A 27,966-nucleotide genomic window follows, 5' to 3' on the forward strand; every position below is an offset into this window, starting at 1 on the left:
GGAGAAGCTATGAGAGGACAGCTGTGGTGGAGATGATGATGAAACTTAGAAAGAAATGGGGGACAGGAAGAAGTAAGTGGGTGGATGGATGCAGGGGATGATGAGGTGACTAATTAGATTGACGGTGTGCTTTGCGGGAACAGGGTATCAAGGATGACTCTGCACTTCTCATCTACATCAATACAAATAGAACTTTTCTTGCCAAGATAAGGGACATCTTGGGAGCCTCCAGCCCCAGAAATGCCAGGAGCTTGGTCTCCATGCCTGAGCTCCTGCTGCCTCCAACTTCCTAAGTGATAGGTGTCACCTCCAGTATTTCTGAATGGGCCAAGACTGGTTTCCGTCCCTTCATTTCCCATTATTCCTCGTTAGCCAGAATGCTTGAGCTGCAGAGGCCCTGGCTTCCTGGGGCTCAGGAGGTTCAACTTCCCAAATATTTACTCCTCACCTTCTTCCACTATCTGCCAGTATAGACAGACCATACTTTTTTAAAGTCTCCAACTCACATGTCAGAGGAACAAAACATATTTACAAGATACTTTCAAGTTAGAGAGAAAAAACATTGAACAACTTTCTGAGCTGAGTGGCTCATGCAATTTTAAGGACATACCACATAGATCTATGAGAGGTTAAATATTTACATATTACCTTAAGGATTCTATTATATTAATATATGATTCCAATTTTATACAATGAAAATTCACAGTTAGGATCACTAATTTTAAAAAATACAATTTACTAAAGGGAAATGAAGTAACTTCTGAAAGTCCACTAGCTAAAATGATCCAGACAGAGCATTGCACACTTGGAGTATGAGACAAAAGCCTCGAACACAAAAGAGGAAGCAGTGTCCAGAGGATGGGAGGCTGCCATTGAGCAGCCCGGAGAGACCTAAAAAGTCTGAGAGCTCTTCAGCAGCTGCTGAGCACATGGCTCTGTACAGAGAAAGAGCAGGTCGGCCTCTGTGTGTTTCCAAAGGTGTAAAACATAGGTCAGGAGGCTAACTCCAAAACAGCAGCTAAATAGCGACAGTGGATCCCTATGGGTTTGTCTCTGTATCGCCAGGCCTCAACCAAGGGCCCAAATAACAGAAAACCAAATACACTGAAAGGAAAAGAGTGCCTCACCTGTTTTTGGAAGAGAGTAACTGATATTAAACAAATCCTCCAGAAAAGAGAAGGTGGGGCCTGTGATGTTCAAAGCAAAGTCTGCTTTTCCACTTGCAATGGCATCTTTGCGGGCCCAGATGCGTATCTAAATCAAAACAGTTAAGTACTGATTAGGAAAACCAGTAGCGATTTTGAAAAGAGGTAGCCTGCTTGCTCCAATTCCCTGCTGCTCTAGAGTCAAAGTCTTACCTTTTCAGAAGAACCTACATAATAAAATGTTTGCGTGCCTCCATGTCCTGAGAAAACCCCTGAAGGCTGTTCACTAAGTTATAAACAGTGATTTCCCTTCAAAGTACGTTATGTCAATCTTTGACAATAGCATGTACAACTCTGGAATCATAAAACAACCCTTGGAGTGGGTCATACCACCATCTACCCTTACAGTAAGTGTAGATTCTATAGACATTTTGTGCTCTCTCAGCCCTTGCTTCCTTTTCAGGATATATTACTAAGGATCCAAACAGAATTGCACTGTTAGTGGGGGTTATATAGTATGTTACATATTAAGCAAATTTAAATCATACAAATTTAAAATGATTTGGCTATTAGAATATTAATAGTCCTACTTTTAAAATTTGAAATAAGGTTAATTCTCCTAATTTTAAAAAGTTCATCAAATGTCTTATAATTTTAAAGCTGTTGAAGCAAGTAAATTATAGTTCTCTTTGTACTCTATTGCCAAATGACATTTCCATTTTAGCAACTACTGTTTGTGTATTTACAGCTTATTTGTGTGATTTTGGTGAGTAATAGCCTATTGTTTTAACGTTAATTATTACTGTAAATTGAAAGTATTGTAAATGCTACTAAAATATCATGTAAGCAATTTTAATAGAATTGCCAGCATTAATGTTAAAGAACACATGTAAAACTTAAAGATCTTGGAATGAAAGTTACCGGGTGAGATAATTAAAATATTTGTCCTGTTGTGAATGCAGTTATCTAAGAAAGAATGTTCTGCAAAACATTAGAGAAAAAAATGCTAAGGAAATGACTTTCCTTTTATTTCTGCTTAAAAGTTTTTCTTGAATTACATATATCCTGAACTACCTACATTGCTTACGCGATAATTTTGTAGAGTCTGCAATACTTTCAATTTACAATGTTAAAACAATAGAATATTACTCATCAAAATCACACAAATAAGCTCCAAGTACCCAAACAATAGTGTGGTTACACAAAATGAACAAAACATGGCAGAGATTTCCTTTTACTTGCTAACGTGGAAGTGTCATTTGGCAACAGAATAATGAGAGAATTATAATTTACTTGCTATCTTATGTTTATCCTCATGCCAGACATTAACCACACTTTCCATTTCACCAAATCTTTATCTGTTACTTAATGAGAAATTTGTAAATGGGCTGGACTCTATTCCAAGTATACATTTTTGTTTTTCTGTAGAGTATATAATGCACTCACTAACTTTGTAAAGCTGAGCTGTAGCCAAATGCTAACATTCCACTGATAGACTCATGCCAAACTTCAGTGTGCTGGCTAAGAACATGACTTTCTTAGGCATGCTTCATTTTCTTGCTGCTTCTATGGCAGCTGGCATCCTTTGGGGTGATGTTTCACAGATAAATAGAGTTCATCCCTCTACAAGAAATGTTGGCTGTGCAGCAGCACTGACCGCAACAAGGCACATGAGATAATGGAGCCGAGGGATCACCTTGGGTCTGTCATTTCCTGTGGGAGCTATGGCGCCTGTTCCTCCTTGCCAAGCTCGAAGCACACGCTTCCAAATCAGGCCTGAGCAGATTTAACAATGTAAGCCACGCATGTTTAACTTGGCCAGTGCTATATCTGTGGATGTCAAGGATCTACTAGTAATTAATTATTCAATGAGGAAAATCAGACTAGAGCCACCAGCATAGGAAGATAATAAGCTGTCGTTTGCATCTAACACAGTATTATTAATTTATAAAGTTAGGAGGAGCTTTGAGAATCGCTCAACCAACACAAAGTTGTTAATTTATCACTGGGTTAGGAGTTGTAAAGGAGGAGTAGCTCTGACTGATTCTCCCCTGATGAGCGGCTTGGCTCATCCACAGCTTTCTTTTTTCCACATGTAGCAGTGTAAGCCTGAAGATCTTGGGGTCAGGAGAGTATGTTAGGCAGCTCTAAGGCCTGATTTTTCTCAGCCCCATGAAGTCTATGTGTCTAGAAAGAACTGGGTGTAAGGCCTTCTGTGACAGGGAGTGAACCAGTATATAAAGCACTGCCAGTATAACCACCATGTTTTTCTAAACGATTATTATAAAGAGGGTAATTGGGTGAAAACCAGGTATTTCAGGACAGAGTACCAATTTTACACAACTCAGAAAAAGTGTTGCATGCTCCAGAGCTGAAGAACATGGCAGTTCAGCTTCTGGATTAGTATGGGGACAAGAGTAACTTTATTTTAAATGCCAATCCACTACGTAACTTCTAACTATCCTTCAATCTAAAATGTCTAGTTAATGTGATTCTCAATATGTAGAAACATCTATTCATTCTAAGTTTCCTTCAAAACCACCCTTGTTCTTCTGGAAATCATAGGCTGTGATGCCTGTGGGTGGGCAACTACACATTCCTCCCAGAGCATGTATGCTTTTTCCCCCAAGATATAAGCCCTGGGTCTGGGGAGTTGCAGAGCAAAGATATAACTGTCTTGTGCCACCCAAGACCATGCTTCTGTCTTTACGTTCACTTAGTAAATCACTCCAAACCAACAAACTAGATTTGTCTGCCTCCTTCTTCGGATTCTCAGCTCCTTCTGCATTTAGGGGTCGCTTTGTTTATATGACCGTTTCATAGAACAGTAGGGATGAAATTTAACCTGCATGCACCATTTCAGCCACAGCGTTTGTTCCTGGCTAGTGTCTGTTTTGACTGGTTGATGCCCAGCCACAATGGTTGCTGACCGTTTTGAATATCACCCAAGCTTCAAGACTCCTCTAACCCTGGCTAAGTACACATGACATACGAAACCCAAGAATCAAGGTTTCAGGGCAGTAGTGCTCCCCATTCTCTCCTGTCTTCTACAAAAGCAGAACCACACTGGGAAGAGGGAGCACAGACCCTGTCTTGAGGAGTGGGTTTAATATGCATTCTTTCCATGGAAACCTATCCAAAGAATGGCAATAGGAAATGTTACATCCCATTCTGCAAAGCCACATTAAGAACTTTAACAGGACTTGGGAGAGAGAACTAGGAAGCAATTATGGGATATGCAGGCATAGCCACTGGATGCAGAAAGAGCAAATGAACAGTCTGCAGCCAGTACACTCTCCCTTACCTAGAGAACCTTCCTCACTTACCTCCTTGCCCCTTTCCGTTCTATTGACATGGTCATAGTCACATATAACAAATGCAACTAAGTAAGTTGGCATCTGGGGCGTAGTGGAAAAGGTAGTAACAGTCCATTTGCTTCCATTCACATCTTCTTTTTCAGACTGACCTAGAGAAATTTATTTTAGTTCAAATCACAGCAAACCTAAGCAATAACAAGACTTTGAACTAATTTGTCAAATCAGTTGCCACCCAGCTACTCCTTTCCAGCTATTCCTCAGAGCCTAGCAGTTCAGATTTCTTCACGTACCCCTAAGCTATCCAAAGCTACATTAGGAAGATCTCAGAATAGCATCTTTGGCCTGAATCAGCATTTTGAATAATGTAGGCTTGATTGAGGGCCAAATCCACGAGCACTAAAGCTTAGCCCCTGATCTGCCTCCTTTCTCTCCCTTCACCGACTTCTATTGTTTTCTAGTCCCTCCCATTTCTCACAACACTTAATCTAGAGCTGTCCCCAGGCAGGTCAACAAGGTGCAATTCTACTATTCTCAGGTTTCAACTAAGACTTTAGCAGAAACAATCTGGGACCTTTAAAGCTGTAATCACAAACTCAAATGCCTACAAGGCCAGGCACTTGAACCGAAACGGGTTGGTGTATGCTAATAGGGAGTGCTGGGGATCATCTGAGAAGAGGCTACAGGAGACAGCCAACCTCCTGCTGGCTGCGGCAAGACTTGCTGTCCTGGGAACCTGCCTTTAGATGACAATTGTGGAGGCTAAATTCCTTTTCAACTAAGGTCCTGAGACTTAGAGCCTCCTCTTAAATGTAACTGATCACTGCCAGGTAAGAGCCATAGCCACCGTGTTGTTAGAACATTTAAATTTTGATGTAAAATCTCTAGATATTTTAAAGTTGGAAACTGATTTAATCAAAAGAAAAAAAGGCACGTGAGCTAAATAAAATACAGCTGTGCACCAGATTCAGCCCAAACCCACCAACTTGTTATCACTAATGATCAGCAGTTGAAGCCCAAACAAATGGGCAGGCAGACTGTCTATCTATAAGAACAGTATAATATCCCCAGCTTCTAATACAAAAGGAATCAGGATTTACCATCTCCAAGATGTGGGTGCTCACACATACTCCAGGTGACTGCACTATCTAATTATAGGAGACTGTACTTATAATACACCATAATACACTGCCTAGAAAAAGCCACTGGCGTAAACGTGATTACAAAGCTTAAATAGCTAGCTAGCTAGATATGGACAGAAAGGATTACTTACCTAGCTTTGGCATGTTGGAAAGGGCCACATAACTTGGATGATGAATAATTGTAATATTAAAAGTTGCCTTCAGAGCTGGCTCATCAAAACAAGGGAAAACAAACCTGGCAAATGTTGGTTCCAGCTGGGATGCTATCAGGACCCTGAAATACATTATGGAAAAATTTTTATTTATTTTTATCTCAACCCAGTGGAATAAAAAATATTGAGAGATGAGCGCTTGTAAGCTAGCCTGGTGTGTGAGAGGAAGTTTCCTCCCATCTTCCTCACTGCCCATCCCATCACACCAACACACTCCAATTCTCATGGCACCTAAGAGTTCTCGTAAGACCTAAAATACAAGCACACTCTTTCATTTTCAACACAAAATAATATTTGCTTTATTACATCATAAATCTTTAAAACCTTTTATAAACAGAATAGAAACAAATATAGCAAATATGCAGCACCAGTCTTTTGAAAACCAGGTCTTTATAAAGCTAGGGTTACTTATTTGAGAATGGTCTATTGCTTTCATCATCCACTAAAGTAAATGTCAGTGGAAGAATGTCTATATGTTTTTCCTTTTTCTCACATGACTGCTCTTCTTCCTAGCCAAAATTTACACAAAGTTTTTATTTAGACACCCTTGGGAGTAAACAATTTGGGTACATGCTGACTGAACAAAACAACTTTCAATTACATATGGGTAAATTTATCAAATCCCTACTGATTCTTCCTCCATCTCCATGGCAAAATACAAAGAGCCACATTATCCCACCATGCGCTGATGACTTACATCAGCGCATAAGCTGTCCCTGAAAAGCTTGGTGACAAGAATACCCTTAGCAGACAAGAAGATGTCAGGTTCACCCTCTGCAAACACTGCCTGAGACTGATGACAGCATAGGTCCCAGCAGACAACTTTCTTCTCAAAACAAAACAATCCTGCAGCCTCGTTATCCCATTTGCCAAGACTTGCTTACCTGGGAACCTGTTTTTGGATGACAACTGTGGATGCTAAATTCCTTTTTCAACTAAGGTCCTGAGACTGAAAGTCTCTAATACATTTGTTTTTGCATCAGCTCCAATTCTTGGATAAATAAAAGGTGAATTCAACAAAGATCTCTCAAGAGGGTATACCATACATTACTTAGCTTTGTGATCTCTCCTTCACTGTTACACGGTTGCTGCTCGCATAAAAATTCACACAGCTTTAGGTCGGACACACAGGACAGCTGGCACATGCAAACACCGCTCAGTCAGCTATTTTTAGGTATCATGACCTCACCGTGACAAAAACAATGATTTATAGTAAGCCCATTTTGGCCGATTTGCCCTTGCCCACATTATTATACTCTTAGTCGCATAGACTCGAAGGATCCTTGTGGGCTCTGATACCAGCTACCTTTGCTGAAAGACCCTACTCCATTCCATCTACTATCAACTCTGCACTCCTGGACGAGTCACATAATCTTGTTAAGCCTCAGTTTCCTCATCTAGAAAATAATGACACTATTTACCTGGTACTGCTGTTTGAGCTTTTATATTATTGGTAATTAAGTTTACCCACAAAACACCTTTGGATTCTCTTATATCCCTTCCAATCTCACAAACCATTCTTGATACAGATGAACTATACAAGAAGTCAAAGAGAGATGAGTTACAGGGTGGAATGGAGGCTTGGAAATCACTAATTACAGATGCATCTTTTTTTTTTTTTTTTTTTTTTTTTTTTTTTTTTTTTTTTTTTTCCGAGACGGAGTTTCGCTCTTGTTACCCAGGCTGGAGTGAAATGGCGCGATCTCGGCTCACCGCAACCTCCGCCTCCCGGGTTCAGGCAATTCTCCTGCCTCAGCCTCCTGAGTAGCTGGGATTACAGGCACGTGCCACCATGCCCAGCTAATTTTTTGTATTTTTAGTAGAGACGGGGTTTCACCATGTTGACCAGGATGGTCTCGATCTCTCGACCTCGTGATCCACCCGCCTCGGCCTCCCAAAGTGCTGGGATTATAAGCTTGAGCCACCGCGCCCGGCCACAGATGCATCTTTAAAAGTCCCAGGGTGGGGGGGAGGTGGGGATGGTAATGGGTACCAAAAGAAAAATAGTTCGAATGAATCATAACTAGTATTTAACAGCACAACAGGGTGACTATAGTCAAAATAATTTAATTGTACATTTTAAAATAACTAAAAGAGTATAATTGTTTGTAGCAAAGCAGATAAATGTTTGAGGGAATGGATATCCCATTCTCCATGATATGATTATTATGCATTGCATGACTGTATCAAAGTATCTCATGTACCCCACAAATACATATACCTACTATTATACCTGCAAAAATTTAAAATATAGAAGAAAAGTTCTAGGGGTTACAGCTGGCCACAGGTTAAACATGAGTCATATTTGTCTCCCTAGTAAATTTGAAACTGCTAGAAATTAGAGTTAATGTATTTTTTATTCTGTATCATTTATAATACTTGGCAAAAATCTGGGTTCATAGCAACTGCATAAGTATTTTGTTTAGCCAAGTACTAGTATAAAAGAAAAACAGCATGATATTAGTATATACAAAAGAATATAAAGTACTTTGGCAGAGTGTGTTATCCTGGCATTTGTTTTCTGGTTTTGGTTATTGTCTATAAGGGGACGGGACAAAGTAGAGAAGACTCAAGTCATTGACAATATAGTGGAAGAATAGGAGTCAACAGGAAATTCGGTCACCTGAGTTCTTGCTCGGAATCTGTAGTGTAAAGACAGTCGTGTAACTTTGGGAAAGTTGCTTAATATACCACTTAAATTTTCTATAAAATGTAGACGATCTCTAAGGCCACTCACAGCTCTAAAACTGATTCTAAGAGGGATTAAGATATCCAGCAGGATGGAAAATGAGCCCATGAGGTGGCCGTGACTGAGTCATCTAAAGTTGAGAGAAACAACCCCCTTGCAGGTTCATGCATGGCCTTCAGAAGGTCTTCGAGCCCTCTGAAACTATAGGACATTTTGTACAACCGGTGGTATATTAAAAAAATACGTGCTCTCTGAGGGATTCTCTCCTATTTTAAAAAATATATAAACACGTATATAGAAAGCCAAAAAATGACTATTGTCTTTGTAAAAGAAACTATAGGAAGTAAAGCTTGATCACAGATTCTTAGCTGCCATGACTTCACAAAGCTTGTGAATCTCAAAGAGGCTGCAAGGTGGAGGTGGGGAGAAAATTAGACACTTTAGGGAAGTGGGAAACTTTTATTCACTTCAAAAAGTGAACCTGGAGCACAAAAGCAGGTGGGCGCACCAGGTTGAAGAGTCACCACTTCAGCAAATCAAACATCAAGCAAACATTTTCCAATTCCATAATTCAGGTCTCCAAATAAGTAAAATAAAAGAAAATCTCTTGCATTTCAGTCAATGATTTCCCTCCCTAGTTTTACACAAACAAACACAAAGTTAGGGGGAAATCCCTACAGCCCACAACCTTTGGCTCTCAACCTTAACTGCAAAAGTCGAGTCTAATCAGTAGCGCATACGATCAGATTATGCCGCCTCTGGGAACCTCACAGTGATGTTTCTTTCTGTTTTCTCTGTGCTTTGGACTCAAGCAACCCTGCAAAGATATTCTGACCTCAGAAAATAAAACCATCCTCCACCCTCTCTTCCCTTCAGATCTCACTGAAACATGCTATTATGGTGTCCATTAAGTCTGTGTTTAGAATGGTCAGCTGGTGAGGGAGTTAATTTGGGAGAATTTGTCTTGTTGTGGGTCAGTATTGCAGAGCCACTTTCCTGCCCTCCTGTCTAGAAAGAGAAAAACAGATTCGCTGCTTTCTTATGCTGGAAGTGGAGCATGGACTCTCTGCTTTCTTCATGATTAAGAATCACATGACATTCTTGGTGAATAAATCTACTACCATATAAAAATATCCACTACATCCACTTAGTAAGCTATTTTATTCCAAATTATTTTATGAACTTTGTATTCCTACAGCTCTAGTTAACAAGTGCTGAATAGCATAGCTGATCAAGTATTAAATAAAACTCTTAGGAAAGTTGTCCTCCTCCGCAGTTTTTTAACACAATAACACACTGAGAAATCAAAAGTTTTAGTAGAGCCACATGTTACCCCACTGGACCGTGGTTCAAAGGTTGGCTTATGAATCATGTTTGTTTATAACTTGTGTAATAGGATCTGAAAACTGACATTTTCACCATGCAACAAAACATAATAGATGTAAAATTCCAGAGAAAGGTGCCAAAATATGTTACAAAGATATTAAAAATAAATGGCCTTGAGAACCTGGGGGTGCCTGTTGAGCTTCTCAGCTAGATGAAGGCTACAGAAGAAGGGTCAGAGAATGGAGACAAAAGAGATCGGAGAAGATATCTCTTGATGGAGGGGAGGGGCAGGCATTATTTTGCCAAGCTTTCCATGCTCTCAGGGAATTGGGAGGAGGGGCAACCTTCTAACTATGAGCTTGGAGGAAAGAATCCCTCAGAGAGCAGTGGAAGTGTTTCCTGGAAGCCCAACTCACTTTTGAGAAAGATGAAATTGACGATATGGCCAGGGTCTAACTACTACCAGGTGGCGATCTAAAAAGCACGAGAATAGCTGACTTCTTTGGAGTGCTGTTGCCTTGTGACACACGCCAGTCCCTGGCCAGGGATGCATGAGTGTTCCTTGTAAGAGCTGTGTCCCCTACCACACAGAGTAAGTCAGTAAGGGGGCTGTCTTGGGTCAGTCCTATAGAGCCACCTGGAGGAGGTTGGAGGAGCTTTGGAATACACTGCTCAGTGTCCAGGGGCTAAGGAAGAAGTAAGTCATGGTGACTATCAGAACGAAGACATAGGAGAAGTTGCTGAGTCAAGGAAATTGTAGACAAAAGAGGGAAAACACTGAAGAAGCCAGGAAAACGACATCTCAAGGGAAAATTCATCTGTAAGACCAGAATGAGACCAAATGCCAACAGTACTAGTTCAAGTAAGAAGTGTCCTATTTATCACCTCTCCCTGTCACCCCCAGCCCCACTGGACTCTCGTGGAATCAAAATAGCAGCTATCAGGAGAGGCAAAGAAGAGTAGAAATGTGAGGTAAAGAAAAGGAGACGGACTACCCCCTTTAAATTACTGCCGGTTTCGATCCTAAAGCCAGCCCAAGAGTAGAAATGTAGCATGGGAGAGAATGGAGGTGGGAGAGGAGGTTTAACAGCAAATTAAACTCAAAGATTTGACTATTACACAGGATTGGATTTTCTAATTTTTGCATCTGACTTACTTGTGACTTACTGACTGTAGATCATCTGTCACCTAAGAATAAGCAGGAACTTATAGGCTGCTGGGGTCCTCATGCAGAGCAGAAAAGTTACCCTGCAGACTAAATTTCACACTGTAAAAGGATAATGGGAAAAATAAAGTTTTGTTTTTACTAAACTATAAGCTGTGCTTTTTCAATATGCTAGCTATACTTATTTTTCAAAAGACATAGGATCTGAATTTTTGCTGTGCAAAACCATCTCCCAGAGAGAACTGCTCAGCCACATGATGTATATGGGTATGACACCTCCATAGGGTAATGAAATGATGCCTTTCTTCTGTGACACCAGCATCATGTGCCTGGCACATGAGTTCCCTGACCTTGTTTTGAGACTTACAAGTTATTTCCTAATACTGTTCAAATTTCTCTCTTGTGTGTCATACCCTAATTACCATGCCAGATTTCTTAGCATAAAGAGCAAATGCAAGAAAGTGTCTTTCTATTCTCTGTCCACTCTGCCTATACCTGCACACATTCATTGATTTTAATCATGTTGCTTTCATGTTTATTTGCACCCCCAAATATCTTAATTTTCACCAAGGATTTCACACTTGCTTATTTGATCTTGGTCTTTCTATCTTCATTTCTCTAAATACCTTTCAGTTCCTTCTTCTCTTTAATCAAGGGAATACTAGGATCAGAAATGCGAAAAGAATTCTGGGAATCTGTGAACAAAAGTGGGATTATATGTGTTCTCTTATTAAATTTCACTTGATCTTAGCCAAAAGCCTGAGAAGCGATGTCTCTTACTAAATTTCGAAAGTGAAGAGACCTTAAAGAGTCCCACCATCTTAATTTACAGGTGTGAAAACCAGCTCCCCAGGAGTTTATGCAACTGATTAGACAACCAGCAAGTGCAAGGTGGTACCCGAATCAGGGCTCCAGCTCCCAAGCGTGGGGTCCTTTCCAACGCATTGCCTGCTTTGAAGTACATAAAATAATAAATACTAAAACTAAACTAAGATGTCATGAAGATAATTGGAGATTAACTTTATAATTAATAGCTGAGATTACAGGCATGAGCCACCTCACACGGCCAAGCTCTTTCAAATAAGATTGTACGAGTTGATGAGCTGAATATGGCCAAATTGCACTGGACATAATAGTCTGCCTATCTGGAAAAAAAGTTGGTAGATGAATAACACCAGGTTTCAAGATTTATTGTAAAGGAACAGTAATCAAGACAGTACAGAATTGGCATAAAGATACACAAATGGATCAATAAAATAGAATCCACATAAAAAAATACCCACAGATATATGAAAAACTAACTTTTTACAAAAATGCAGACACAATTAAGTACAGAAAGCATGGACTTTTTAACAAATGGCAGTGGTACAGTTCAATGTCATATGCAAAAAAAAAAAAAACCAAACAACTATTTAATCCATACCTCACACCACATGCAAAAATTAACTCAAAATGGATTATACATCTAACTATAAAACTTCTGAAAGAAGATATAGAAGAAAATTTGTATGAGCTTGGGATAGACAAGCTCATTTGTATGAGCTTGTTTTCTTAGCTACAACACCAAAAGCTTGATATATATAAGGAAATATTGATAAACTGAACTTCATTAAAATGTAAAACTTCTGCTCTTTGAAAGACACTGTTAAAAGAATACAAAGACAAGCCTCAACTAAAAAATTATTTGCAAATCATGCATTTGAGAAAGAATCTTCTCTAAATTCAACAATAAGAAAATAAACAGCCCAAAAGAAAAATGTACTGAAGATTTTATCAGACATTTTGCTACAAAAGATGGATGACTAATAGTTACAGGAAATGATGCACAACATTATTAGTCATTAGGAAAATACAAATTAAAACTGTAATGAAGAACACTATACATCTATTAGAATGGCTAAAATGAAGTAGTCTGGCAATACCAAGTGTTAGCAAGGATTTGGAACAACTAGAATTCTCCCATATGTTGATAAGAGTTTTAAATTATCAAACTCCTTGCAAAACAGTTTTGCAGTTTCTTAAAACACTAAACATTCATATAATCTAACCACTCCACTCCTAGGTATGTACTCAAGAAAAATGAATTCATAGAAAGACTTGTACATGTTTATTCCTGGAAGCTTTATTTGTAACAGCTCAAAACTGAAAACAATCCAAATGTCTTGGTAATTTGTTGGATAAACAAGTTGTGTTATATCAGTACAATGGAATGCTACCAGCAATACAAAAGAATTGATAGACACAAAAAGAATGTATATCAAAGTAATTCTACTGAGAGAAAGAAGTCAGGCATGAGAGCAAATATTGTATAATTCTATTCGTATAAAACACTAGAGAATGCAAATTAATCTACACACCCCTTGTAAGTTGTATTCCTAGGTATTTTATTCTCTTTGTAGCAATTGTGAATGAGAGTTCACTCATGATTTGGCTCTCTGTTTGTCTGTTATTGGTGTTTGGGAATGCTTGTGATTTCTGCACATTGATTTTGTATCCTGAGACTTGGCTGAAGTTGCTCATCAGTTTAAGGATATTTTGGGCTGAGACGATGGGGTTTTGTAAATACACAATCCTGTCATCTACAAACAGAGACAATTTGACGTTCCGTTCTCTCTTCCTATTTGAATACTCTTTATTTCTTTCTCTTGCCTGATTGCCCTGGCCAGAATTTACAATACTATGTTGAATAGGAGTGGTATTCTTGTCTTATACAAGTTTTCAAAGGGAATGCTTCCAGCTTTTGCCCATTAGGTATATTACCCCATTCTGTAGGTTTGTCATATATAGCTCTTATTATTTTGAGAAATGTTCCATCAATACCTAGTTTATTGAGAGTTTTTAGCATGAAGGGGTGTTGAATTTTATGGAAGGTCTTTTCTGCATCCGGTGAGATAATCATGTGGTTTTTGTGATTGGCTCTGTTTATGTGATGGATTACGTTTATTGATGTGCATATGTTGAACTAGCGTTGCATTCCAGGGATGAAGCCGATTTGATCGTGGTGGACAAGCTTTTTGAAGCGCAGCTGGATTCAGTTTGCCAGTGTTTAATTGAGGATTTTCACATCAATGTTTATCAGGAATATTGGCCTCAAATTTTCCTTTTTTGTTGTGTTTCTGCCAGGTTTTGGTATCAGGATGATGCTGGCATCAAAAAATGAGTTAAGGGGGAGTCCTTCTTTTTCTATTGTTTGAAATAGTTTCAAATGGAATGGTACCAGCTCCTCTTTGTACCTCTGGTAGAATTCAGCTCTGAATCTGGTCTGGTCTGGTCCTGGACTTCTTTTTCGGTTGGCAGGCTATTACTTACTGCTTCAATATTAGAAATTGTTATTGGTTTATTCAGGGATTTGGCTTCCTGGTTTAGTCTTGGTAGGGTTTATGTGTCCAGGAATTTATCCATTTCTTCAGATTTTCTAGTTTATTCGCATAGAGGTGTTTCTAGTATTCTCTGATGGTAGTTTGTATTTCTGTAGGAACAGTCGTGATATCCCCTTTATTATTTTTTATTGTGTCTGTTTGATTCTTCCTTCTTTTCTTCTTTATTAGTCTGGCTTGTGGTCTATCTATTTTGTTGATCTATTCAAAAAATCAGCTGTGTCTTTTAAATGGGGCATTTACCCTGTTTACATTTAAGATTAATATTGTTATGTATGAATTTGATTCTGTCATTATGATGCTAGCTGTTTATTTTGTCTGTTAGTTGATGCAGTTTTTTCCTAGTGTCTATGGTCTTTACAATTTGGTATGTTTTTGCAGTGGCTGGTACCGGTTGTTCCTTTCCATGTTTAGTGCTTCCTTCAGGAGCTCTTGTAAGGCAGGCCTGGTGGTGACAAAATCTCTCAGCATTTGCTTGTCTGTAAATGATTTTATTTCTCCTTCACTTATGAAGCTTAGTTTGGCTGGATATGAAATTCTGAGTTGAAAATTGTTTGCTTTAAGAATGCTGAACATTTGCCCTCACTCTCTTCTGGCTTGTAGGGTTTCTGCAGAGATCTACTGTTATTCTGATGGGCTTCCCATTGTGGTAACCCGATCTTTCTTTCTGGCTGCCCTTACCATTTTTTCATTCATTTTAACCTTGGTGAATCTGACAATTATGTGTCTTGGGGTTGCTCTTCTCGAGGAGTATCTTTGTGTTGTTCTATGTATTTCCTGAATTTGAATATTGGTGCATCTTGCTAGGTTGGGGAAGTTCTCCTGGATAGTATCCTGAAGAGTGTTTTCCAACTTGGTTCCATTCTCCCTGTCACTTTCAGGTACACCAATCAAACATAGGTTTGGTCTTTTCACTTGGTCCCATATTTCTTGGAGGCTTTGTTTGTTCCTTTTCATTCTTTTTTATCTAATCTTGTCTTCATGCTTTATTTCATTAAGTTGATCTTCAATCTCTGATATCCTTCCACTTGATCAATTTGGCTATTGACACTTGTGTATGCTTCACAAAGTTCTCATGCCGTGTTTTCAGCTCCACCAGATTAGTTATGTTCTTCCCTAGTGGTTAGTCTAGTTAGCAATTCTCTAATCTTTTTTCAAGGTTCTTAGCTTCCTTGCATTGGGTTGGAATACACTCCTTTAGCTCAGAAGAGTTTGTTACGCACCTTCTGAAGCCTACTTCTGCCAAGTTGTCAAACTCACTCTCTGTCCAGTGTTGACCCCTTGCTGGTGAAGATTTGTGATCCTTTGGAGGAGAAGAGGTGTTCTGGTTTTTGGAATTTTCAGCCTTGTGCTGGTTTCTTCCCATCTTCATGGATTTATCTACCTTTGGTCTTTGATGTTGGTGACTTTCAGATGGGGTTTCTGAGTGGACATCCATTTTATTGATGTTGATGCTATTTCTTTCTGTTAGTTTTCCTTCTAACAGTCAGGCCCCTCTGCTGCAGGTCTATTCCAGACCCTGTTTGCCCACATGCAGAGGCTTCAGAACAGCAAAGATTGCTGCCTGTTCCTTCCTCTGGAAGCTTCATCCCAAAGGGGCACCCACCCAATGTCAGCTGGAGTTCTCCTGTATGAGGTGTCTGTCAGCCCCTGCTGAAAGGTGTCTCCCAGTCAGGAGACACAGGGGTCAGGGAACCACTTGAGGAGGCAGTCTGACTCTTAGCAGGGCTTGAATGCTGTGCTGGGAAATCCACTACACAGATCTGGCAGACAAGTCTGCTGAAGTTGCACCCACAGCCACCCCTTTTCCCACGTGCTTTGTCACAGGGAGATGGGAATTTTAACTATAAGCCCCTGAGTAGGCCTGCTGCCTTTTTTCCCATAGATGCCCTCCCTACAGAGGAGGAATCTAGAGGCAATCTGTCTACAGAGGCTTTGCTGAGCTGGGGAGGGCTCCACGCAGTTGGAACTTCCCCGAGGCTTTGTTTACACTGTGAGGGGAAAACCGCCTACTCAAGCTTCAGTAATGGCAGACACCCCTTTCCCCACCAAGCTTGAGAGCCCCAGGACAACTTCAGACTGCTGTGCTGGCAGCTAGAATTTCAAGCCAGTGGTTCTTGGCTTGCTGGGCACCATGGGTGTGGGATACACTGAGCTAGACCACTAGGCTCTTTGGCTACAGCTCCCTTTCCAGGGGAGTGAACAGTTGTCTCATTGGCATTCTAGACACCACTGGAGTATGAAAAAAAAACTCCTGCAGGTAGCTCAGTGTCTGCTCAAATGGCCGCCTAGTTTTGTGCTTGAAACCCAGAGCCCTGGTGGTGTAGGCACAGGAGGGAATCTCCTGTCTGTGAGTTGTGAAGACCATAAAAAAAGTAGTGTCTGGTCCCAGGTGCTCAGTCCCTTATGGTGCAGTCCCTCCAGGCTTGCTTTGGCTAGGCTAGGGAGTTCCCTTACCCCTTGCAATTCTGGGTGAGGCAATACCCCACCCTGATTCAGCTCACCCTTTGTAGGCTGCACCCACTGTCTAACCAGTCCCGGTGAGATGACCTGGGTACCTCAACTGGAAATGCATGAATCACTTGCCTTCTGCATTGATCTACCTGGGAGCTGCAGACTATAGCTGTTCCTGTTTAGCCATCTTGCCAGGTCTCTGCTGGGAGACCCCTCGAAAGGAGAAGACATTTTGAATTTGTCAGATGCTGTGACTCATGAACCATTCCCTCATAATAGTCAAGGCTCAGTGGTTTCCATTGATCATGTGTCCCTCATCTGGGCTCTTACTTCAATGGCCAGTCCTCTGAGCCTGGCCACAATTTCTTTTGGAGTCACATCTTGGATAACCATGTTTATCAACACAACACAGTTACTTTGAACCACTTCTGCACCTATATAGAAAAATATGTAATATGGTAGACCCTCTATAGCTCTCTAGTCAGTATCCTCAGCCCATATATAAAATCCTAGATCCCCTTAGGCATCAGATGGATTGCAGGGACCACCTTCAGTGTCTAAGGCCCATTGTCCTAATCTATTATTCTATGAATTAGAAGCCACTGGCTGCAGAGCCACACTGATCATAAAGGGAAGAACAAGGCTCCCTGTAGAATCTCTTTGCCTGCATTACTGAAAAGCAGACTACTTGGGAATTAACTTAGTCTCAAGGCCAGGCTACACCCAGTGTAGAGGGAGAAAATTCCCCTGCTCCTTTGCTCCCAATACCTCCAGTTCTAAGAGTGGTTCACACTCTACAGAACTTTACTCCATGGAGCTTTGTTTAATTGCATATTCCAGCTTGGCCTTCTTTTGTCAGTCACACTTGCTCATTCTCCAGCTGGTTTTTTCTGGGAATACTTCCTGAAAAATTACTTTCATGAAAAAAAATGTGTCTGAGGGACATACCCTGTCAGAAGGAGGAGGGTAGAAAGTAAAGACTCTGGCTTTCTCCATTTGTTCTTTTCTCTGTGTTTCCCACCTTCCTTCCTGCATTGAAAGGACTGTCCACTCTCCTCTACTGTATAGCAAAGGCTCTTATCAAAAAGGGTGGGGCACTAGCCAGCTGCCTGTCCTTCTAGCTAGTCAGGAAGCTGAGGCAAGAGGATCACTTGGACCTGAGAGTTTGACTGAGCTATGATCATGCCCCTGCACTCCAGCCCAGGTAACAGAGTGAGATCCCATCTCTTAAAAAAAAAGGGAGGGTGGGGCACTAAGCCTGGCTCACTATATTCAAAAATCAATCAATATAATACCCATATCAACAGGCTCAAGAAGAAAAAACTCACATAATTATATCAATTTATGCAGAAAAAGTGGTGGAAAAATTCAACATGCATTCATGCAAAAAAAAAAAACTCTCAGAAAAAAATATGAATAGAGGACAACGTTCTGAATATGATAAAAAAGAAACACATATGGAAACCTACATTTAATATTGTACTTAGTGGTTAAGGCTAAAAACTTTCCCCCTAAGATGAGGAGAAAAATCAAGAATATTCATTCTTATCACTCATATTTAACATAGTGCTGGAAGTCTTAGCCAACACAATAAGACAGGAAAAGAAAACAAATGGCAGATAGATTGAAGTGGAATAAATAAAACTGCCTCCCTTTGTTGATGACATGATGATCTATGTAGACAATTCCAAAGGCTCTACAAAATGAAAACCACAAAGCTCTAGATTTCATGACTTCAGCAAGACCACAGGATACAAGATCAACGTACAAAACAGGATTTCTATATAGGAGCAACAGACATGTAGAAAACCAAAATTAAACATATAATACCGTTTACTAATTCTCAAACAAAATTAAATACTTGAGTGTAAATCTAACAAAACATATGTAGGATTTGTGTGCTAAAAATGATAAAAATCCTGATAAATAAAAAATCTAAATAAATGGACATTTCATGCTCATAGAATAGAAGATTAAGGACAGTAAAGCTATCAATTCTCCCTAAATTACATAAAGGTTTACTATAGGTCCTATCAAAATTCCAAGAAAATTTTTAGTAGCTATATATAAGAAAATTGTAAAATATATAGGGAAAGGCAAAGAAACTAAAATAGTTAAAACAATTCTAAAAACAAAGACAATTTCAAGACTTATTATATAGCTACAGTAATCAAGACCATAGTACTGGCAGAGGAATCAACACCGATGTTGATGGAACTGAATAGAGAATCCAATAATACTGTGGCCAACAGATTTTTGACAAAGGTACAATTCAACAGAGGGAGGATAGATAGTTTTTTAACAAATGATGCTGGAAAAAGTGAGTATCCACAGACAAAAGAATTAACCTCAACATAAACGTGACATCTTAAAAAAATGATCTCAAAGTGGATTACAGATTTCAGTGTAAAACACTTTTGGCAATATAGAAAATCTGCAGAACCTAGGGCTTGGTGAAGAGTTCTGGGGCATGACACCAACAGCATGATCCACTAAAAATAGATTAATTGGACTTCATCAAAATTGAAAACTAGCATTCTCTGAAAGAACTTAAGATGATGAAAAGACAAGGTGAAAGAAACCATATTTGCAAACCATATATATCTCACAAAGGACTTAGATCTAGAACGTATAAAGAACTTTCAGAATTCAACAGTAAAAAATAAAATCTATTAGAAAATTGAAAAAGACATGAAAAGACATTTCACTGACTATGACAAGCAGATGGCAAATAAGCACACAAAAGGATGTTTAACATCATTAGCCATTGGAGATGTGCAAATCGAAACCACAATGAGTGTTACCTTACACCCATGAGGACAGCAGAAATATAGTGACAATACTAAATGATGGCCGTGATACAGAGAACCTCTATCACACATGCCTTGCTGGTAGGAGTGTAAAATGGTATAGCCACTTTGAAAAACAATTTGGTAATTTCTTAAGAACTAAACAGGAGACTACCACATGACCAGCAATGACATTTGTGGACATTTGTCCCAATAAAATAAACACTGTGTTTACACGAAAACCTGTACAAATGCTTTGGAAGGCAAAGGTAGGAGGATCCCATGGGGCTGGAAGTTTGAGGCTAGCCTGGGCAACATAGAGAGATCCTGCATCTTAAAGAGAAAAATCTTGCCGGGCGTGGTGGCTCACGCCTGTAATTCCAGCACTTTGGGAGGCTGAGGCGGGTGGATCACAAGGTCAGGAGATCGAGACCATCCTGGTCAACACGGTGAAACCCCATCTCTACCAAAAATACAAAAAATTAGCTGGGCATGGTGGTGTGTGCCTCTAATCCCAGCTACTCAGGAGGCTGAGGCAGGAGAATTGCCTGAACCCAGGAGGCGGAGGTTGCGGTGAGCCGAGATCGTGCCATTGCACTCCAGCCTGGGTAACAAGAGCGAAACTCCGTCTCGGAAAAAAAAAAAAAAAAAAAGAAAAAAGAAAAAAAAAAAGAAAAATCTGTCACAATTCTTCATAGAAGATTTATGTGTAATAACAAAAAACTGGAAACAACCAAAATACTCCTCAATAGATAAATGACTAAATAAACTATACCATGGAATAGCACTGAGCAATAAAAGGACTCAAACTATTGATGCTTACAACTTGGGTGGATCCCAGGGGAATCTTGCTGAGTCGGAAAAGTCAATCCCTAAAAGTCACATGCTATGTAATTCCATTTATAGAACATTCTCAAATGACATTATTACAAAGATAGAGAACAGATTAGTGGTTGTCAGAGGTTAGAGATGATTAGGTAGTGGTATGAGTGAGTATAGAGCAGAAGTATGAGGATGATCGTTGAGGTGGAACAGCTCTGTATCTTTATTGCCGTAGTTTTTGCACAAATATATGCATATGATGAATGACATAAAAACACAGGTATATACATAGTACCAATTGTACTATAATTATGTAAGAGAACTAGATGAAGGGTACCCAGGATCTCTCTACATTATCTTTGCAACTTCTGGTGAATCTATAATTATTTCAAAATAAAAAGTAAGAAAAAAGTATTAGGTACTGTATAAGTTTGTACTCGTGCTGCTATGAAGAAATACCCAAGACTGGGTAATTTATAAAGAAAAGAGGTTTAATTGACTCAGTTCTGCGTGGCCGGGAAGGCCTCAGGAAACTTACAGTCATGGCAGAAGTTGAAGGGGAAGAAAGGCACTTCCTTCACAGGCCAGCAAGATGGAGTGAGTGCAAGCAGGGGAAATGCCAGATGCTCATAAAACCATCAGATCTCATGAGACTTACTCACTATCAGGAGAATAGCATGGCGGAAACTGCCCCCATGTTCCAATTACCTCCCACTGGGTTATAGGAACTACAATTCAAAATGAGATTTGGTTGTGGAACACAAAATGATCAGGTGCTAATTGAAGCTATCAGAATTATCTGAGACAGTTGTCAAAACATACAAATCTCCAAATCCCATTCTAAACTCACTGATCTATAATGTATTTTTGCTCTTTAAAAGTTTTGAATTCTAGTAAATTACACATAACATAAAGTTTACCACTTTAACATTTTAAAGTGTATAGTTTAGTAGTGTTAAGTACATTCACATTGTGAATAAGTTCTGGAGATAGGTTGTCAACATATCTTCAGAACTCTTATCATCTTCCAAAACTAAAATCTATACCCATTAAGCAATAACTCTGCACTCCCTCAGCTTCTTCCTTCTTCTCCTCTGGGAATCTTCTTAGACTCATATATACTAGGAACTTGGCAGGTTCTGTGTTTAGATAACAAGGAAGCTGATCATAATGATAATCTGAACTAAGGATAGCAGTTTCCACTAACCAGGCTGTATGTATCACTGTGTACTCCCTTTTTCAAATTAATTCTCACAGTACTTTAATAGTTGACAGTTATTATATCTGCTCCATGAATCAGGAAACAGATTCAGAGAGGTTAAGAGACTAGCTCTCTTCACACAGCTCAGGTTCAAACTCAGACCTGCTGGGCTCCCAGAATCTGCTGTACCACAAGCCATCCTTCTGTTGCAGGTTCTCCATGACCCTTACTTCAAGCTTAACCTTAGGTGTCTTTTCCTTGTGGTTTCAGAAGCAGAGACCCAGAGGATCTTTTGACAACTCTTCCAAAACATCACAATTTTGGCGCTCTACCTTGGTTTATGAACATCTAAGATTTCTTCTAGCTTGAATTTTAATGTTCTGAAAATATAGTTTCTAGTTAACACTAGAGTTAGCATCACAATAGAAAAATGGAAAGGGACTTTCCTTTCCCATCTTTGCAAGCTTATCTGGGCTATAGCCCCGCTGAAACAGCACCAAGGAAAAGATAGCTGAACAGAGAAAGATTTACTGATCTACCGCATAAAAAAAAAAAAGTCAGATATGTAGGCAAAATGTTTCCATTTTTTCTTCTGAAATATTTTGCACCTTGACGTACACAGTAATTTCAAAAGATTCCTTGTTCACGGAAGTTGAGTAACACATCATCTGAATAAGAAAATTTCAAAACTATTTTTTCAAGCATTGATGTATTTTTTTAAGAGAAAAACCAAACACACTGCCCTTAAAAACAAAAGTTACAGATTACACATCCACTAGGGTAGCTCTTTAAACTTATTTTTAAACCTTTGAAATTATGAAGGCGGTGCAGGAGATGGTTTAGGGGGTAACGCAGTGGGATTCTTTCCCTCAGAGAATATCTGAGAACATTTTCTCTAGTACTAAAGGACAAAGTACATGCAGTTGTGTAGTCGCAAATACTCCACCAGTGTGTGAGTGGAGAAAGAGATCTCCAGTTGGAAAAAAATTAAGTTTTGATATCTCCCACTTAAGCCATTTCCCCAGCGTTCGCTGGAGTACAGTATAGTGGTTTCCGAGCCTGGCAAGAGACAATTCTTGCGCAGGGACAGGAAACATTCCGTGTAGGAGATACTATCTCAAATGACTGTAAAAAGAACACATGTACATTATATGGGCTTGCAAACTCGGAGGGTAGGTCTCCTATTATCCTATTATCCCTTTATTGTCCCCCCCCACCCCACACCTCCTTCACTCAACGGCAGAGAAACCCCAAAAGTGCCGGGCTTTGACATTCTGCAGAGCTCGACCAAGAGCCCGGAGTGGGTAGGGATGCAGCTGCTCTCCCGCAAAAGCTGATGCTGACTCCAAGCAGTTGTGGCAGGGGACGACTTAAAGGCGATTCCTAAGTTTTGGAAAACCTTAGCAAAAATCAAAAGATATTGAAACAAACAGCCCCAACGTGCGTATATTTGTTGTAAGAGCAGCATACGGAGTGCTTGGAGAAAGAGACAAAGCAGGGAGATGGGCTTGGGGAGGGAAGATCCTCAGAACCCGGCAGGGTACTTTTAGCCAGACGCGTTCCAACTTTAGCGCGCCTCAATCACCAGGAGATCTGCTTAAAACGGAAATTCCGATTCCCTTGGTGGGGCGTGCAGTCTGAGATTCTGCATTTTTAACAAGCTCCCAGTTTACAGCTGCCGCTGGTCTAAAGACCAACCTTGGAGGGCCAAGGGGTTTGTTGAATGGGGTGAAGAAATTTAGGGCTAGAGAGGAAAGGTGCTTTCTGAAGAAAACGATAAGCTGGGGATACCAGCGGCCTCGGACGGGGCAACAACAGAAGCAAACTGCATGAGCAGGAATAGGTTTGGAAACTGGCCAGAGGAAGGACTGCGGTCTCCACTGTCACTTTATTCGGAGCAGTCTTAAAGGGAGAAAGGAGGTGCTCGCACTCTGGCTTTGGAAGAAAACGTTGCAAGGGATGGGCTGGGGATTCTTTGGAAAGGGCAGCAGACGCGCACCTGGATAAGGTAGGCAGCTGGACCCGCAGGCTGCACGAGGACGGAGAGGGCGGAGGGGAGGGGAGAGCCGAGAGGGGCCCCGGGCTGTTCAGCCCTTACCTGCGCTCGCCGTGGTCGGTGTAGACGCTGAAGAAGAGTCCCTCCCTGAGGTCTTCAAACACCACGCCCGAGAAGCTGATCTGCAGCTCGTAGCTGCTACCAGGTTGCAGGGGCTCACCGAGCTCCAGCACCATGTATTCCGTGTCCACTGCGAACCACACCTTGTCCACTGGTACGCGGCCCACGGTGGTGTTCCCAGTGACCGGGGACAGGGGGCCCCGCACCTCGGCGCCCTCGCAGTCCTGGAAGACGCTATGCAACAGCAGTCGAACAGTGGCCATGGTGCAGCGCACCGTGATGTTCACTCGGCCATAGAAGAGCAAAGACCTCGCCGGAAGCTTGTCTGGCCTCAGTAGCGGCCACAGCACCAGGTCGTAGTGCAGCGGCAAGAGCCAGGGCGGCAGGCGTAGATGGTCCCAGGGCCCCGGAGGTCTCTCATCTCTAGGGGTGGTGGTCACCGCTAGCTCGTCTGCACTGCCGGGTGTCGGGGTCGGCGTCTGCTTCTGCCTGCGAGGAGAACACTCTGCTTCCGAGTCCCCGAGTCCAGGCAGCGCCGACGGTGGGACGCGCGCGCAGTGGCCGTAAAAGGCGGCGAGTATGGCCAGAGCCAGCAGGAGGGCGGCTACCAGCCCCGCCAGCAGCAGGGCCACCGCGCGGCTCACATAGAAACCTGAGCTGGAAGGGGGTCCCATGACCGGGACCGGGTTCGGCGCGAGGTGGGAGTTCAGAGACGGCGGTAGCCGTCAAAACCCCGGCAAGGGTATTAAGAGTATTCAGTACTGGGACCCCTGCCCTCCTCTCTTGTATGGTGCCTCTTCCTCCTGAAAGAGCCTGGAAGGACTGGAGCGCAGCGGACAGCGATTGGGACCGTGGCTTCCCGCTCCCAGATAATCAGACACAGGTCCCAGCCTACCCACCCCGCCCCTGGCCAGCGCCAGTGAAGAGGCGGACCTGGCACACACAGGCGCGTACCCCTTGGGGTTCGAAGAGAAAGAGCCCACGCAAGATGCCTCCAGGGTCGGCGCGGGGAGGGGTGGGTCAGACCAAACTCGAATCTGGACACCTTAAACGTGGATATTTGGATGAGAGATGTGCCTCGGTACGGTTTCAGATGTTATCGGAAATCTGACAGGTACGGAGCACGTCTATCTTGACGCCAGCGATGAGCTACCAGCAACACAACCGCTCCACCGCCAGCCAGGGATTCGTGTGCTAGGGGGTGGCAAGGGCTTGAGAACCAGGATATTTGGTCGTTCGGAAACGACCCTGCAGGGGGTCGGCCGCGCCGTCAGAACAAATTTCTGGAGCCAAAATGTGTGGCCTTAATTTCGCTTCCTAAATAAGCCAGGGAGGCATGTGGCCCAGGCAGCGACTGCGAAGTTGGAAACAAGGTCTGGAGTCCGGGGTCTTTCCGAAGCTTAGGAAGCCAGGCTGGAGGAAGAGGCGATGAAGTACTAGGGAGCCTGGCGTCTGTGTCTCCTGGGTGAATCGGGGTTGTGGGGCAGAGTCCGGTTAGGAACGCGTTACCACAGGAAGGGGCCGGGCGGGATGGTTTTTCTTAGCTCTGCAACCGCCAGGAGTTGGGGTTTCCCTTCCTGAAGCTAGGGGAGAGGGGACACTTGCTTTCAAAACCGGCTCCAGTCAAGCAAAGAGAATTAAACAACCCGGCGGCCAGTTTTTCTACTCAGAAATTCCTGGGCTGGAACTGGTTTTCCCGGAGGTACCCCAGTCTCTGAGGTTTTCCGCATGTTTGACATGGCATCTGTTTGCTATTTAGCTGGTGCCCCTGGTCAAATTCTTGGCCTCTGTGCTGGATCTGGAGTCTGCACTCACACACGCTGGTGAATTGGGAACGAGATTGCAAGCATCCGGAGGCACTGGGACGGAAGGGAAGGTAGTTAGATCCCGCTGCAGGCTGAAGATTTTAGAGTGCCCCATCTTGAGATTCCTCTGTGTGTGTGTGTGTGTGTGTGTGTGTGTGTGTGTGTGTGTGTGTGTGTTTTACAGCGAAAATATACAGCGCAAATTTTTCTATAGCAGGTATAAAACGGTGTTCGCTTTACTACTGCTTTGACTGTATCTCACTTCCAATGAGGAAACCCTTTCACCTGGGTTCAGAGACTGGGTAGACTACGGTGATTCTCCTGGGAAATGCGTGCTTTCTTATTCCTTGAACTGAAATGAATCACGTTGACACCACCACCATCACTCTCTGGAGTAAGACAGGGAAGTGAAAGGAGATTTAACATTAAGCTCACGCAGGTAGTTTTGCTGTAATCTGTGGACCAGTCCACATTAAGACCATATGACAATTTTTTGGATTTGCTTTCTTCAGAAACGGAAGAATTATATTTAACAATAATTATGACCACACGCATCACTCTCAGAAGATCACAGGTAGAGCAGAGAGAGTAGCGCCTTCTATTTCTGCATACCCACTACAAGTTCTGCTGCCGGAATGGTGAGCTACTGTGCTAGCAGTGGCGTCTCAGTTTAGGTCACGTTCAGATTGGGATTGTGACAACTGTGGGGCTAATTAACTAATTACTGGACAACAACCCCTGGACAATTTGTTGAAGGATTTGAAGAATTCCAGACCCTCAAGGAAAGGTAAAAAAGAAAGGAAGTCAGTAACAGGATTATTTCAAATATATTAAAGATATTCCTCCTCTTAATTAAGTACCTATATGGACACTAGTATTAAATTCCATTTTTCAAATATCAGTAAAGAAATAGAGATTGGCTTCCACACAAAAAGTTTCAAAGTAATAAAGTCACACCAAATGATTCAGCAATTTAAGTATCTTATTAAAGGGAAAATATTACTGGTAAATTGTTAATGTCACTCCAAAGAAGTTACAAAACAACATACTGGTTGCATCAAGATTACAGTAACAATAAAGAACTGGAAAAGTATTACATGAAATATTTGACATCTCAATGAAAAAGTGGTTCTGGAATATAGACCAGTTGCTAGGAAAACATTTTCTAGAGCTGCCCAGAAAAGCTACTTACTTAGAGCAATGGTTCTTAACTGGGCACAGTTTTTGTGCTCCTGCCACCACCGGCACCTCATTTGACAATGTTTGAAGATATTTTTGGTTGTCACAACTCAGGGGAGGAAGTGCTACTGGTATTTAGTGGGTAGAGGCAGGCTGTTCTCTGACAATGCGCTGGACAGCCCGCCACAACAAAGAAGTATCCTGCCCAAAATGTCATTAGTGCTGCTGTTCAGAAGTCCTGAACTAAAATAATATAATATAATATATATAATAATAATATAATCCAAGCTCGTTCCATGTTACCCAGGTAAAACTTCAGCTTCCTATCTTGTGCTGCTGTTTTCTTTTGTTTATGTTTATGCTTTGATGTGTCTATTATTTTTCCATCTTTATTTCTTGGTACTTATTTGAAACCATGTATATTTTTATTATACCTGTTAGACAACACAACTTATTTTTTTTCTTTTTGTTTAATTTGAACTTTTAATTTTTTGAGTGTGTAATGAGTTTCAAACATCAAAACAATATGAATTTTTAACTTTTTAATTATTATATTTTCCCATAAGTTATGGGAGTATAGATGACATTTGGTTATATGAGTAAGTTCTTTAGTGGTGATTTGTGAGATTCTGGTGTACCCACAACCCAAGTAGTATACACTGCACCATATTTGTTGTCTTTTATCCCTTGCTCCCTTCCACTCTTCCCCACAAGTTCCCAGAGACCATTGTATCATTCTTATGCCTTTGTGTCCTCATAGCTTAGCTCCCACATATCAATGAGAACATACAATGTTTGGTGTTCCATTCCTGAGTTACTTCACTTTGAATAATAGTCTCCAATCTCATCCAGATTATTGCCAATGCTGTTAGTTCATTCCTCTTTACAGCTAAGTAGTATTTCATCATATATATACACCACAGTTTCTTTATCCACTTGTTGATTGATGGGCATTTGGGTTGGTTCCATGATTTTTCACTTGTGAATTGTGCTGCTATAAACATGGGTGTGCAAGTATCTTCAATATGAAAATTAATTGTTAAAATATCTTGCTTCCACCACTTCAATAGTTAATCATTTTTAATAGGTTTTTTTTGTGTGTGTAATCTTCCAGTATTTCCTCATGCAAATCAAGCAAATACAATTATATGACCTTGTATTTCTCTCGTGTCTTAAAAGAAAAACAGTATACTATATCGCATTTCCTCACCTACATTTTCATTTTACAAC

At 41.2% G+C, this 27,966-nt stretch overlaps 1 protein-coding gene across 1 annotated transcript in view; it reads right to left on the reverse strand.

Moving 5' to 3' along the window:
- LVRN (laeverin) overlaps positions 1–24,569 on the reverse strand; it is a 64,395-nt gene extending 39,826 nt beyond the window's left edge. Inside the window, exons 1-4 of the mRNA XM_003920679.4 lie at positions 23,735–24,569; positions 5,733–5,875; positions 4,472–4,611; positions 1,128–1,254 (exon numbers count right to left, since the gene is read on the reverse strand). Of these exons, the coding sequence (XP_003920728.2) occupies positions 1,128–1,254; positions 4,472–4,611; positions 5,733–5,875; positions 23,735–24,426 (1,102 nt within the window). The 5' untranslated portion in view covers positions 24,427–24,569. The remainder of the gene's footprint in view (positions 1–1,127; positions 1,255–4,471; positions 4,612–5,732; positions 5,876–23,734) is intronic.
- Between the last annotated feature and the right edge of the window lie 3,397 nt (positions 24,570–27,966).

The sequence above is a fragment of the Saimiri boliviensis genome, chromosome 1, assembly GCF_048565385.1.
Source record: "Saimiri boliviensis isolate mSaiBol1 chromosome 1, mSaiBol1.pri, whole genome shotgun sequence".
Classification (NCBI taxonomy): Eukaryota; Metazoa; Chordata; class Mammalia; order Primates; family Cebidae; genus Saimiri; species Saimiri boliviensis.